This window comes from Gavia stellata, chromosome 3 (genome assembly GCF_030936135.1).
Source record: "Gavia stellata isolate bGavSte3 chromosome 3, bGavSte3.hap2, whole genome shotgun sequence".
NCBI classification, from domain to species: Eukaryota; Metazoa; Chordata; class Aves; order Gaviiformes; family Gaviidae; genus Gavia; species Gavia stellata.
The window spans coordinates 91,556,582-91,571,492 of NC_082596.1; the positions used below are offsets into that span (position 1 = coordinate 91,556,582).

Genomic DNA, 14,911 nt, shown 5'->3' on the forward strand with positions numbered 1-14,911 from the left:
CACCTTAAAATCACCCTAGGTTTGCCAATATAACTGAAAATACTGATGTTAGAATGACAGCATAGCATTTGCAATATTAAGCCAGAAAGGAACAAGAAGTATTTTTAAGTGGTTATGAATGCGTATTGATTTTTAGCCTGTAAGGAAGATCCAGAGGCCTAAATAGAATAACATCAGGCCAGCCAGCACTAAAGAATGATATTCTACCCCACTAGCAAATAAGATTTCTTTCAGGTGAACTGCATGCCTTATTCTGCATTGTGAGATTCTTCATATTGTTTGTCTTCTTGAGGGTGGTAGATGTCGAATCACAGAATCATAGAATCACTACGGTTGGAAAAGACCTGTAAGATCATTAAGTCCAACCATCAACTAACACCACCGTGCCCATTAAACCATGTCCCACAATGCCACATCCACACGTTCCTTGAACACCTCCAGGGATGGAGACTCCACCACCTCCCTGGGCAGCCTGTTGCAGTGCTTCACCACTCTTTCAGTAAAGAAATTTTTCCTAATATCCAGCGTGAACCTCCCCTGGCGCAACTTGAGGCCATTCCCTCTTGTCCTGTCACGTATCACTTGGGAGAAGAGACCAACACCCACCTCTCTGCAACCCCCTTTCAGGTAGTTGTAGAGAGCGATAAGGTCTTCCCTCAGCCTCCTCTTCTCCAGACTGAACAACCCCAGCTCCCTCAGCTGCTCCTCATAAGACTTCTGCTCCAGATCCCTCACCAGCTTCGTTGCCCTTCTCTGGACACGTAGAGAATGACACATTCTTGGTTCCCTGGGTAATTTTCCACCAGCTTCTCAGCAAGAAATACCTGGGAAGTTGGTACCCACCCCAAATCTTCAAATTTTAGCGGGGGGCGGGGGGCAGAGAGAGAGAGCAAAGGAGACAAAATATACGTATATATTTTTGTATTTTGTGTTCATGTGTGAATGGTTGAGTTGAAGTGGAAGACAAGATAGGTAGCCTATGCAAGGGAGTTTGTTTAAGACATGCACAGGCACAAAGGTACACGTCTGGGATGAGCAACTGCAGAGAGGAATTTCAAAGGATGATTTTGCATTTGCTCCTTTGCCCCTGTTGTTCCAAGTTACTCCCTCATCAGCAGTATCAGTCCTTCAAATTTGTTTTAACTGTCTTTTGCCACTGTTCTGCCCAAAACTGTCCTCCTTTAAGGTGTGTGCTGAGCCCATGGTTTCTGGCAAGCTTGACTTTTCTGGTAATTAGTTGCTTTCATGCGTGAGAAATTGTGACTACGTAAAGGAGATAGATGGTTGCAGTGCTGGGCTCGTGCTTAGTTCTCCCTTTACACCCATAGGATCTCTGAGATACGTTTCCTGAAGCTCACTCTGACATCAGCTCCATGCCTGCTAACACTGTAAAATGGGCTCTCACATGGATAATCTTTCTTTACCAAGCAGCTGCTGGGCACTGCCAGGCTACTGGGAGATGGAGAAGTCCAGCCAGACCCATTCTGAATGCAGGGTTCTGGCAAAGCCTCTAGATGTTGCAAATCATACTGCTTTATATTTTTATGTGGGGATAACTTTATTCAGTGATATATAGTTAATGTTTCCCCTCTTCAAGACAAATTCCTTTTTTTTTTCCTTTTTTTTTTCCCAGTGGGAGGGGATTTGTTAGCAAACAGTTTGTTGCTAATACCAACAGTCAGAACATTTTGCAAGAGTGCAGTGCTGGTTAGGTGTGCTTTTCAAACATGGATTTAAAAAGCCTTGGGTTTATGCCAGTATCTTTTTTTTTTTACTTAATTAGATTGTGCAGTGCGTTTCAGTAACCTTTTATACAGCATCTTTTAGCCCAAAATAAACCAGCTGCCAAATAAAACAGTTGTCTTACCAAATAGATCCAAGAACCTGCATAAGTTAATTAAAATAAAAATAAAGACATTTATTTTGTAAAAGGCCTTCTCTAATGAAACAGGCCTTACAAGTAAATCAAAGTGTTTTATCTACAGTGTCGCAGGCAAATTATGCACCCGTTCTGTTACTCCCATAAAAATGTATAAATACCACAGATTATTTGGAAGTCATTCACTACTGTCAAGTACCACAACTGCTCCAGAGCATCTCTGTATAATGGTGTCGCATGTTCAGCTAAGTTTGGGCATTATGACACATAATAGAAGATTGTTGTAATTCAAAATGCCTTTCCAAACTGGGATGAGAGTGAATGGTCAAGAAAGGTACCTTGCTGGAGACAGTTCCCCGCCTATATGCTCCCTCTTCCCCTTTCTGTCTTCTCATACCTATCTGCTTTCACCCAGTGAGATCTTTCCTGGCTAGGATGCAAATGATATGAACTAGGGAAGTAAATATTTGAGACTGCAGTATTAAGTAGTCAGTTATTGGAGAGAAATCCCTGTCCTTAAGGTGTTTCTCAAAAGATTAGCAAACCTCCTATCTATGTGAGAAATAACTGACTTTCCTTTTCATGATAGGATAAAATAGGACCCCTAGATCTTCAGTGTCAGAGCCTGAAATGCAAATGTAGATAGGTATGTGTCCGGATAAGAACACACCTTTTAAAATCACCCCTCCACACCATATTTATTCCACTATTTTGCCATTTTTCCTGGAGAGAGCAAATGCTGGAGACACCTTTTAGGTTCTGTGTGAAATCTTATGCCTTTTGAAGTCTCTCCCAATATTCATCTTTTCCACTTCCTTTCTGCCTCTGTCAATAGCTTTGATGGAGCTGTTTAACACCAATTTTAACAGATTGCCTTTTTTTTAGGGATGCATGATATTGGGGGCAGAGTAGTGTCAAATTCACTATGCCAAAGGGGTCATCTTCTGTGTGCTTGCTAGTCTAAAGCCAGACTTGTGCTATTGACTGAAATTCTGTGGTTCACCCGTGTTAGCTTGAATCTACACAAACCTGCTTACACTAAAGTGCAATGTCAGGTATGTGAAAGCAGTCTGGAAGATGGGAATACTCTCTAGCTTTCCCAGAGCATGGACTGCAGCAACTGTCCCTTGGGCACCTCCCTTCCCATTCCTGACTGCACAGATCATCTAACAGCCCTGTGGCAATTGCAGTGATTAAGAATGGCTAGGAAAATATTTGCACTTAAAACAGTGTAAGTGATGAGTGGGCACACAGCAGTATTTATTTAGGAGGCCTCCTTTAAGTTTCAGGGACAATCTCAACCTACAGGACCAGACAGCTTTCTGGAGACTTCTAGCAAGGCTAGGGAGAATGGGGAATCATCCCTCAGAGGAAGGACATGTACCAAAGCTAAAGCTTTGATGAACAATTAGCCATGAAGCAAGAGACAGGAAAGATTATGAGACTATTAAGGGCCTGTCTGAGAGCCAAGAGAGCCCAAAGCATAGGCAAAGTACCCTATAAATTGGCACATTGTAAAAGTATCAATTAAAAACAGATTAAATTCATATGTGATACAATTTGACTCAATATGCATGGGTCACCCTGACCTACCCAGATTTCTTCAAGTGCTTCTGGTAATACTCACTCCATGTAACACGTGGCATTGCCAGCTGTCACTAGAAGATGATGGCTATTACTGAACCACTCGTGTTTCCTTGGTTGTACATGGATGAGACCTTCCCTGCTCCTCAGGAGCTGCCAGTGTGCTCTGAAGCTGAGTGGGCTTGCTCAGGTCCTCCTCTCCTCTCCCTGAAAGTTCAAGCTGCCCAGTCCCCATACTGGTATCCAGCCTCCTTCAGTGCTCTGACCGAGCCCCACCACAGCAGGAGCTAGAATTACACTCAGTCATCTCTCTTTTCCGTTTTCTGTTTCAGGATGACAATGGACGCTTTGCAACTAGCGAACACTGCCTTTGCAGTTGATATGTTCAAAAAACTATGCGAGAAGGACAAAACAGCCAATATTATTTTTGCCCCACTGTGTACCTCAACGTCTCTGGCTCTGGCATATAAAGCTACAAAAGGTGATACTGCAGACCAAATGAAACAGGTAAGCTGTCAGCATCCTGTTCCGTGGCTGCAAAATTATATGGGTATTGGAAGTGGCTTTCTTATTTATTCTTCTTAATATTCTACTGGAGGTCTGGTTCCCTTGTAAGCCAGGCTGCAAACCATCCATCCAAAATTCCTGAATGGTTCCACACTCCATGACCCCACATAGCAAAAGAGCTTGAAAATCTGGCATAAAGAAAAAGCTTTCTCAAGCGTGTACAAGGTGGAAGGGGCCGTGGCAGAGTCCTCAACACTTGCATTAACGCCTTGTCTCCTTTTAGCATAGTGTTGATTGTGCCTGCAGGTCACAGTCAAGATCACTGCATTTTCTGGATAATTTTTTTTTCATTATCAAGAATGCCTAAGCTTTATAGAACTGGAAGTAATTTTGCCATTATCTGTCAGCAGCAAGTATGCTTAGCAGCCCTGTCACTGACATTTCCCATTTCTCCCGCAGTACTGCTAAGAGGAGGTGGATGCAGCAGAAGAGGGCACAACTTCAACCATGTTTCTGCTTACAAGCAGCTCATGGTGTTCAAGGGGTTTACAACACCATGATGCAGCATGGCAGTCAGTCATGATGCAATCAGTTTACCGAGGTCACTCTGTGGTGCAGGGAGGCAGCCTTGCAGCCTCTTCTGCTGCCTCTGTGTAAGCAGAGATTTGCATAGTTGCTTTTTATCCCAGTGAGGGTGCCCACGGTTTCTGCAGTTACCTAAAGATGGATGAGAAGCAAATTCAGTATGCATTTATATGCTGATTACCACCTGGCTCTGAGGGATGTTCTACATATTTGAATATATTTTCCCTCCTTTGGGAATTCCTCCCTGTACTTCCTCATTCACTGAAGGTACCCCCGAGCACAGCCTCCTGTGGCCCCACTCATGCCACATACTACAATGAGTCTTGTGCTATTCACAGAGCTGCACAGCAACATATCCATTAAGATCTTCTAGGCATTGCAGATTTTTCCAAACAGCATTGTTTTTTAAAAAAAATTAAAAATTAATCTAGATTTTTTTTAAAATTTAAATGAGACCCTGCAGCTTCCTCACCATTTCAAAATTCAAGTGTTGTCTTTCTAATGGGAGAGTTCAAAATATTAACCTGCCCTGAATTTTGTTTTCACTTGTGTCTGCAATTTGCTTTGAACCATCCCGTAATAAGTTAATGTACACCTCCACAAATGGAGCTCTGTTACACAAGCGCATTTATGTTTCATATTTCTCAAGTGGTATATAAAAAGTGCTGACTACAGATACTAAGGAGAACTTGGTATGTTTTTAAATGTAATATCTTCTATTTTCCATGTCTGTTCTAGCTTCTGCCTGCCACTGAGTTCATGCTCGGGTTTTCCATACGAGATACAAAAGGAGCCAGACTGGCAGTCTTACTCTGGAATACTAGTTAACAAGCTTGTGCCAAAAGCCAGGTAGAGAAGTTGCAGTAGCGTAGCTTCTCCCCAAACAGAGTTTCCAGGCACAGAAGCTTTCTGCACTTAACATGCTAAGAAATAAAACTGTTGGAGGAAAAGGAAATAAGTTGAGAAGGTTGTTTCTGAGGAAATGACTGTGGAGTTTGGCTGTGAGAGCTGTGCTGGTGCTGTGTCTTTGGGAACTTACTTTCTTCTGCTCCCACTGAGCAAGGAGAGGGGAGGACACGGAGGGGTGGCTAAGGCAGGACAGGAATTTGTTGTGTCTGTGAAGATATGATGTGTTCAGGGAGGAAGAGCAGGAGTGAGGGACAAAGGGAAAAGAAGGTCGCTAGCACCCACTGTGTCTCATGCGGGAATTTGAGAGGGTGAGGAGGGTTGGGCAGGCTCCCTGTAATGAAACAGGCACCATCAAAGACCCTGTAATAAGCAGGCATGAGAAATTCAATCCATATTTACACAGTTATTTTCAAACAAAACCAGCAATAACCTCTCACATCTGGTGCCTAAAAGCAGTGAGTTTTAGGTCACCCCAGAACTTCCTAGAACTGGACTTGTCATTCCCAGGAGCTGGGAGGTGGCTATGTGTGGGTCAGCAGCCCTACCTCCAACTCATACTTTGTCTACCAAAACAGACATAGTTATCTGATCATTTTTTGCTGAAATATCGTGTGATGTCATGTATCAGTCACAGCAATCAGAAAACTTGATGATCTGTTAAGCATTTTTAAGGGTGTAGCCCGCTTCTAGAAAGGAGACTAACTGGGACCCTCATTTATCTGGCTTAAAAGCTCCAGGTTTTTGGACAGAAATGTAAGTAGTGAAAACTTTATGACTCCATACTACAGAGTTTTAGTCAACTAAGCCACATCACCAGCATGAACAGCTCTATTGATTTCTTTGGACTGCTCACAGGAAAGAAATGCATTTGGTCAAAGTTCTGGTAGGATCAGGTTTTTAGATTTATGTGAGGATGTCAAATAAATGATTTTTGAGTAAAAACAGCAAGAGGCTGTGTTGTTAGCTTAAATACAAAAAGCCACAGCTCTGATCATAAACTAGTATTATTTTTTGCTCTGCTGTTAGGAATGTTTAGATAATAATAATAAAGAAGACGCTTAGTATTTTATTATGTTCATTTAACAGGTACTCCATTTACAAGATGTCAAAGATGTTTCTTTCGGGTTTCAAACAGTAACTTCAGATGTTTCTAAACTCAGCTCTTTCTTTGCACTGAAAATGGTCAAACGGCTCTTTGTAGACAAGTCTCTTAATCCTACCACAGTAAGTACTGCAGAAAAGCCCTGGTGCTATGAATTGCTTGGCCAGCACCTTGACAGGTTATGGTGTCAGACTGCAATGTTATTTAAAATAAATTCTCTCACTTTTGGCTGTTACTTGACTAGACTCAGATGATGAACAACATAATATTCTCTGCTGCCATAAGAGTTGGTAGGAGGATGGATGAGTGTGCTGCTTGACCCCAAGCTATGCAACTATTACCACACTTCTAATTCTTTCATTAATATGCTTTAGGTCAGTAGCTCAGTACGTTTTGAATGCAGCATAACTTCTATGCCACATCAAGGTCTTTGCATTCTAAGCATGAGCGAAAAGGAGTTTTAGAAAAAAGTTGGCAGTGCAAGTGTGTGTCAGTTCACACACCCAAGTAATTACTGCATAAGCCGTAGTTTTCTTAATCTGTCTGAGGAGGCAGAAGCCCACCTATTCAAACAACACAAGTGAGGAAGGTGGTGTTTGGCCTTAAAACTTACGGACCTTGCAAATAACAGAAAAATATTGTGGGGCTTTTTTTCCCCGAAGTTGCCTTGGAATAGGGCCCCAAGCAAGGACAACGTCAGACTAAAAGTGGTGTTTCAGAAAACTCAACATGCTTAAATGATGCTATAATCGGATTGCTTGCTGTTCAGCCTCTGCTACAGCAAAGGCCAATACCCATCCACAGCAATAAACGTCTCGCCTGGTGAGGACAGACACGATGTGAGCAGCCTGTGGTCTTTATCTCAGTCCTCTCTTACCCAGGCCTGGACTGAGGGTTGGTTTATCCTTTCAAACTCTGGCAACGTGGTCACTCCTGCAACACCAAAGTTACTTTAGCTGCTGATGTAACACCACTGGTTTGAAGACAACCTTGGGAGCATTGTGCCAAATGCAGCTGTGCATCCTGGTTGTCACCCGCTATTATTTAATAGCTGCCCATCATAATAAACTCCCCAACTACCCCGTGGTGTGTTGAAGCTCGGGATGCTGATGTTGCAGGCTCTGTAAAGAGCCATTGAGTGGATGGCATTTAACCAAGGACGACTTTGGTACCTTGTGTCTTTCAGGACTTTGTCAACTCCACAAAGAGGCCTTTTCCATCTGAACTGGAATTAGTGGAGTTCAAAGAAAAAACTGAGGAAACCCGACAGAAGATCAACAAATCTCTTTCAGAGCTGACTGATGGTGAGTACAGCTTAACCGTGGGGATGCTGTTTTCCTCTTTGGAGAAAGAGATCTTCATCCTCGTGACACCTCCTTACTAATGCTTTTAGAAGTAAATACATAGTGAAAGCAATGGGACTAGACCTACTATTTGAATTCATGAGAATTAGCAACGTCACCCTATTTTGAAATCACTAACTTTACTACTGCAGCATTTCTGAAGGAGGAAATGTGAGACTGACCTTGCATTAGCCTCAGGGAAAGCTGCTGACATTTGACTGCAGCAGGACAGTTTGGGAGAATGACAGCTCCTGTCTGCCGAGCTTCACAAACATCTGACATCAATATATTGAACACAGGCTGTGGTTTCATTTAAAAATGTTATTGTAATGGGCAGTACTTGCTGGACTCTGAATTTCAGGCTGTTAATTAATAGCTCAGCTTAGCCTATGCAGCGGTAGCTCTGGGGGCGGTTGCTGCCTGTTGCCCTCCTGGGGTACAGATATGAAAACATGGGTGGGTGAGTCTGGTCCTTCCCAGGCTGACACAGGTGCCAGTGTGGAAACACCTTGCCCTGCCTGTGCAATCCATCCATGACGACAGGACATGCCTCCCCAGTGCTCTGAATTCGGGGTCTTTCATGGAAGTGCTTGAACAGGTCTAAAACAGAGGCGGGAGGGTGGGGGGGACAACATTGCCATATTCTTTTTGAAGTCTGTAGCAGTATTTGGTTAGGAACTGTAATCAGAACAGCACTTTTTGTTATTCTGCATATTTTATTCTCATGTATCAGTCTAGAAATGAGTAGCTGCTAATCCAGAACTTCCCTTCAAGTCTTGCTCTCCAAATGACAAATGCTTTTTTGCTTACGCCTGTTGAATGTCACTGAAAATTCAGTACCTTCTTTAAGGTACTGAACAAAAGCGGTAGACATATTTTTTATTCCATGCTATATAAGCCAATAAAACCTGTCATTTGGAAGATCTGCCTTGATCCCAAATTCTATTTCAAACTTCAAACTGCAGTTCTAAGTAAGTGCTTCTTTTTGGAACTTTCCATTAGAATTAAAATCTTTTACCTGTGAGGTGCAGGACACAATTTTTCAAACTCAGTGAAATGTTTCCATATTCAGTTGAAGCAATTGATATACTGATAATGTATTGTTGTATTAATGACCACCTTAAACCTGTTCACAGGCAAAATGGAGAATATTTTGAATGAGGATAGTGTAAGTGACCAGACTCAGATCCTCCTAGTTAATGCAGCGTATTTTGTCACAAACTGGATGAAGAAGTTCCCAGAGGCAGAGATCAAAGAATGTCCTTTTAAAGTCAACAAGGTATGTTCTGGAAAAAAATAATAGTGTTTCCACTTAAGAAAATGAAAACTTTGAGCTAAGGAAATCCTAACAAGAGAGAAGGAGAAACATTTGTTATTACTATGGCATTCTTAGATTTCATTAGACTAGACTTAGAAGCCATTAGACTCTATCTAAACCTATATGCTGTTGCAAGGGTTCCTAAAACAGTTTGCTTGTCATGTTGTTTTAAAACTTTGCTGGTGCTTTCACATCCATCTTTCAAAGGCCCAGTGTGAAAACAGGCTGTCCTTTTAGTACATTTAGACAACAGGAGCTGAGCGCAAGTGATCAGAAGCAGCCATTGCCTACAAGGAGATGCACATTCTCATGGGTAGCTTCTTCCAAGAGATTGCAGCCTGTACCAGAGGCCGCATCCCAAAACTGGCGGGTGTGAAGCACAAAACATTGCATTTCTCGTGGTCACAGAGCTAGTGAAACATCCACACCCGTGGCGTCTCTTTGAGCATACCCCTTAGGTGCCTGGCCCTGTGCTTTCCTCTTCAGGGATGGTGCCCCATCAATCTCCCTCTTTCCAGTTAGGCTCAGGACCACAGCCCTCTGCATATCAGCCCTGCTTAGCCATGAGGTTCAAGTGGGTGCAGCACCCATGGCTGTTGCCTTCCAGAATCTGTGACCAGTGATGAATATTGTGATAAGACAGTCAGCTTTAAACCAAGATATAAAGCTGGCAACGTTTGTGAGATAAAGAGGTTATACTCCAAATATATATTTACATACATATATATATGTGCATGAGAAAAGTTGGAGTTTCAGGTTTACTGAAAATATTCATAAATTACCACATCAGCCAACAGTTTTGGCTAAAAAAGTTTTTAAAATTATACAATTGACACTAAAATTTTTAAGAAACATCTCAAGGGTTTTTTTCCTGAAGAAACATTTTTCTGCTGAATTCAAATTTTAAATGAGTTTCCAGATGAACAGAACAGTTTGTAAACCTTCCCTATGAAATAAAGAGTTTTGTTTTGTTTTGTTTCATTCATGAAAAGCAAAGACATAGGGCTTTAGGTAAGCCTGAAATTTCTTCTTATTCTGTTTTAGCTCCTGAACCAAAATATCAATTATTCATATGAACAGCTTGACCTTCACTGTTGAGGAGTGCTCATTGCTTGACACTTACTGGCATTATGATGCCCTGTAGACAGTATAGTTTGTAGCACTCAGTGAAACAGGCATGAAGGGCCACCAATATTAGGTAAATTTATCTTTTAAGGCACATCCCCAATACATTGCTATTGCATTAAGTAGAATTCTCTCCCACTTTTCTTTGGAAAACTGCCTACTGTAAAAAGCCAACAGGGTCTCTTACAGCTGGTTTCATTACCTATGAAAGCCAACAAATTCTCTGATGGTAACTCAATGTACCACTTCCATGCAAGCTTACAAACTTTCCTCTCGCCATCTTATTTGTGAATTAAAAGGAATGCTAGATTGTTTCCTCTGTGTTTTGCAGACTGAAACTAAACCAGTGCAAATGATGAATCTGGAAGCTACTTTTTGCCTGGGCTATGTAAAAGAATTAAATGTTGCTATCCTTGAGCTTCCATGCCTTAACAAACATATAAGCATGGTCATTCTGCTGCCCAAAGAGATTGAAGATGAGACCACTGGCTTGGAGCAGGTGAGAGAAAAAAATAGAATTGGTAAGATGCTTCTCTTGGAAACAGCCCGCTTATAATCCCATATGCTTAGGGAAGGTTTTTGTTATTTAGATGCTATATAGAAGGAAACAAAAAGTAAGTAAGTTTCCTGTGAATTTACCTTCACATTCTGCTTTTCTGTTCCTGATTTCATATTTGTGACATCATTGTTTCCACTGCAGCCAAGTGTGAGGTTGTGAACAAGACTTTGTTTTAGATAGCGTGTGAACAGAAGACAGTGTAAAGCATAGAAGGTGCCCATGATGCGCTTCAGGAATCCGCATCGATTTGAAAATCTGGACCCCCAAAATAATTTTATCTTAAAATTTTTGTTCTTGCTATATAGTAAAGTGCTTAAAGTCTTACTTACTGGGTACTCAGTAGTGCTGGGTTTACTCTGGTGTCCTCATTTTTTTTTCAGTTGACGTGTATCCGTGATTTATTTTACTAAGGTCTTAGACTTCTCTAAGTTTTAATTTTGAGCAGAGGTGCCTGAAAATGAGCCATTTTTTATTAAAATTAGACATGAATTTGAAAATGAACAAGGAATTTGTTAAAGAACAACTATTTCTTATGTCATTTCTCTATGAAAATTTTAGAACATATTTTCACCTCTCTTCAAAGTTTAAGGATTAAGAGACAGATGGTCACACAAGTCTCCTTTGTAATTTGCTGCAACTGGCCGTAAATTTTAAAGGCAGGAGGAATTTGCCTTTGCAGCTGTAAGGTACTTTTATATGTAGGAGTAAATTCCAGAACACACATATCTTAAAATGCAAGTGAGGCCTTTCCTGATACCAATTTGTTGTGGCCCCAAATTCTGCCGTCTCACTTCCCAGTTTTTTTTAAAAAAATAAATAAAAAATTGCTCAAACAGTTGCATGTTTGATTGAGATCAGGCTCTGGATTTAGAGTCTTTTTCTGTCTCTACCAGCAATTTCATTACTCTGTAGGGTCAGGAATCAAGACACTTGGATCTGCCAGTTGGCCGGGTGTAACCTGGGTAGGGACTGTCTTTCTCAGATTCCTTCATATGGTTGTGGAGGTGACTGCCTATCAAAAGCTTGTAAGTGACTAATAGTCAGAGCATGCACACACAGTTGAGTTGCTCCAGAGGTGTATCCTATGGATTAAATCATACTTGCATCAATATAACTGAACATATGTTAACCCTGAATGCTACAGTTATGAATTCAAAAGCAAAGCTTGCCTTTTGGACTTTATTTTTTGGGGTCTTGATAGGAGTGGGAAGTTCAGGAATGGTCTTTTTTTTTCTCTCTTTCCTTGGACTGCTCATTAATTTTCTTTGTTCCTTTATGTCTTCAGCTGGAAAAGGCACTCACCCCTGAGACATTATTACAGTGGACAAATCCCAGCATGATGGCCAACACCAAAGTGAATGTATTTCTTCCGAAGTTTAGTGTGGAAGGTGATTATGACCTGAAACCACTTCTGGAAAGCCTGGGAATGACAAATGTCTTCAATGAGAGCACATCAGATTTCTCTGAGATGTGTGAGGCAAAAGATGTGGTTTTGTCAAAGATTATCCATAAAGTCTCTTTGGAAGTGAATGAACAAGGTGGCGAGTCCCGAGAGGTACCAGGATATCGGATTCTGCAACACAAAGATGAATTTAAAGCTGACCATCCATTTATCTTTTTGTTTAGGCACAACAAAACTCGCAATGTGATTCTTTCAGGCCGATTCTGTTCCCCTTAAGCAGAGGGTATTCATTATGAAAAAGCACAATTACATTTATGGTGGTGCATGTTCCTGTAAAGCTTGGCATCCTGACTATCACCTTTGAAAGGAAGTCTAAGAGGTTCATATATCAGCTGGGTAATAGAATGTACTCTACATATGCAGCAGAACTAGTTTATCTCCTTATGTTTCATCCCCTTAAGCTGAAGGATTCCCCCTGTGAAGAACACATCGTATTTTACTGAGAAGTATCCCAGCCTCAGCAACAAGTATATTTTGTTCCTCTGTGACATCTTTTTCCCAAAACAAAGTGAACTGAGAGCCTGTTTTAGACCGGGAGTTGGAAAGGGCTCAGGGAGGAAGAGCTACATTCCCTCTCCCTAGCCAAACCACTCTCCCTCATGAGCCACGCTCTGTGGATTCCTACTGCCTAGAAGGGGAAAATGTGGATGTGTGGTGTGATAGTCCTCCCCTTGTACCTTGCTACACTCTGGTGGCCCAGGGTACGCTACTGGACCCTGCCAACGCCCAGAGAAACAGCGCCCAAGCTCTGCAGCATAGCTAGACGATTCAGGCTAGCATCAGAACTCACATCTGTGAAACAGCAGCTGCACTGAGACCTGTGGATGCAAGAGGCAATAATGATGGTGACAAAATGTATACCCATAAGACTCCTCAGCGTGAGCTATGTCAGTTCATAGATTGGGGAGGTTGGATTCTGCTGCGTGGGATTTTTTTGACTCATTGTGCTTCAGACATGGAAGAGGGGACCAGTTCACAGCAGCTACGAGGAGCACTGTTGTATATATCCTAAGAAAAAGAACGTTATGCAATTCTAGGACAGAAAACAGTTGGATTAATATTGGAAGTGCCACACTTTCCACGCACAGATTATCTGCCATTTCTAGTTCTGGATTCAGCATTAAGGAGACTCCATACAATTACTTAATGTCTGGGGCATGAGAAAGAAATAAGGACTTCAACTTGTCTGAGATTAACATTGCAATTACCCGTCTCCAAATTCCATACGAAATCATGGTAATCAGATTTCATTTCTATCTAAAGACTGCCTGCTGCATATGTTCAGTACTGGTTTACCTAATTACTGTTCAGAATAAAACACTATAAAACCCGTGTCAAATGTCTGCAATACCTCCAGCGTCAGTCTGCGTGTTCACTCTTGTGTGTTCACTGACAGTGTCAATGTTCACTCTTGACCTCCAATAAGTTGTACGAATGGAAATGAACAGATTCACTTAGGCCACAAAGTCAAAATAAAAAACTAAATCCATGTCTGGATTGCCCTTCTGGACCACATGATGATAGTTCCCAGTAAGGACTATGTTACTAGCTGGTCACAATATACAGAGAGTTCAATTATGTATCCTCAGAAAATGGGAGCATTTTACTTCAGAATTCCTGTTGGTGCTTCAGGTCTGAAAGAAACTGGAAAGACATTTCTAAATGGGAACATGCAACCTCTCATATGCATACTTCTCTTCTAACACCAGAGAAGAGCATGGTGGTTATTGTGAATTTGGAGTTCTGTTTTGATTCTTGACCTTGCCAACCCACGAGAAGACTTCAGTCACAACGATTCTGTGATTTTACCAGTTTCCTTCCCTCTGTGGACCTTTAATGGGCTCTAATGCATTTTAATACCAGAGGGTTAACTGGAGTCATTGGCCCATATCTTTGAAGGTACTGAGGGGACTAACTTCCACCAAAAACAAGGGGAGGTGAGACCCTGCAGACCTCTGGGGATCTTTGCTGATATGTATCAGGTGTCCTGATGCATGGATAGTAGTCAGAAGAAGAATGCAAAATACAACAATTACTTTGCAGCCCATCCTGTCTGGAAGGAATTGCTTGCAAAGATCTTTACCAGCTCAATAACTTCGGTGATAGCTAAATGATTGGGAAATGTTTTATACACCCCATCATTGTCTCATCTGTTGTGGAGGCTGGGGTGAGAGTTATCCAGAGCTGTCGTCACTGTGGTTTCTACTCGTTCTCCTGTAGGAGGTGGGTCAGGGCATTGCATATGGGGTTGAGGACTGACTAAGCAGCTGCACAGCAGTCCATACATAGGGAAGATGGACTAGTTGCCTGTAGTCTGTACAGTTTGTTTGTGTTTGGGCACTGACTCTTGGTCAGGTAGTTCCAGTTGTCCAGCAGGACATATCACACTTATAGCCACATCTGTGCTGGTCTTCTAGACTGATGAAAACCTCTGGCAGATTGCACCATCTCTCTTTTTTCTGCCTGGATGAGATTTCCTGAAGGAGAAAAGCTCAGATGTCAGTCTCTCAGCTTTTTCAGGTTCTGAAAACATTCCAG

At 41.8% G+C, this 14,911-nt stretch overlaps 1 protein-coding gene across 1 annotated transcript; it reads left to right on the forward strand.

The window, feature by feature from the left end:
* The first annotated feature begins 3,796 nt into the window (after positions 1 to 3,796).
* Positions 3,797 to 12,589, forward strand: SERPINB5 (serpin family B member 5). The gene is made up of 6 exons (XM_009811905.2): positions 3,797 to 3,970; positions 6,551 to 6,688; positions 7,753 to 7,870; positions 9,046 to 9,188; positions 10,684 to 10,851; positions 12,197 to 12,589. The coding sequence occupies exons 1-6, from the start codon at positions 3,797 to 3,799 to the stop codon at positions 12,587 to 12,589; spliced, it is 1,134 nt and encodes a 377-aa protein (XP_009810207.1).
* The last annotated feature ends 2,322 nt before the right edge of the window (positions 12,590 to 14,911 follow it).

Coding starts and splice junctions, on each gene's coding strand:
- SERPINB5 (XM_009811905.2), top strand. CDS start 3,797: ATGACAATGGACGCTTTGCAACTAGCGAACACTGCCTTTGCAGTTGAT. Junction 6,689..7,752: donor AGTCTCTTAATCCTACCACA/GTAAGTACTGCA, acceptor TGTGTCTTTCAG/GACTTTGTCAACTCCACAAA. Junction 9,189..10,683: donor GTCCTTTTAAAGTCAACAAG/GTATGTTCTGGA, acceptor TGTGTTTTGCAG/ACTGAAACTAAACCAGTGCA.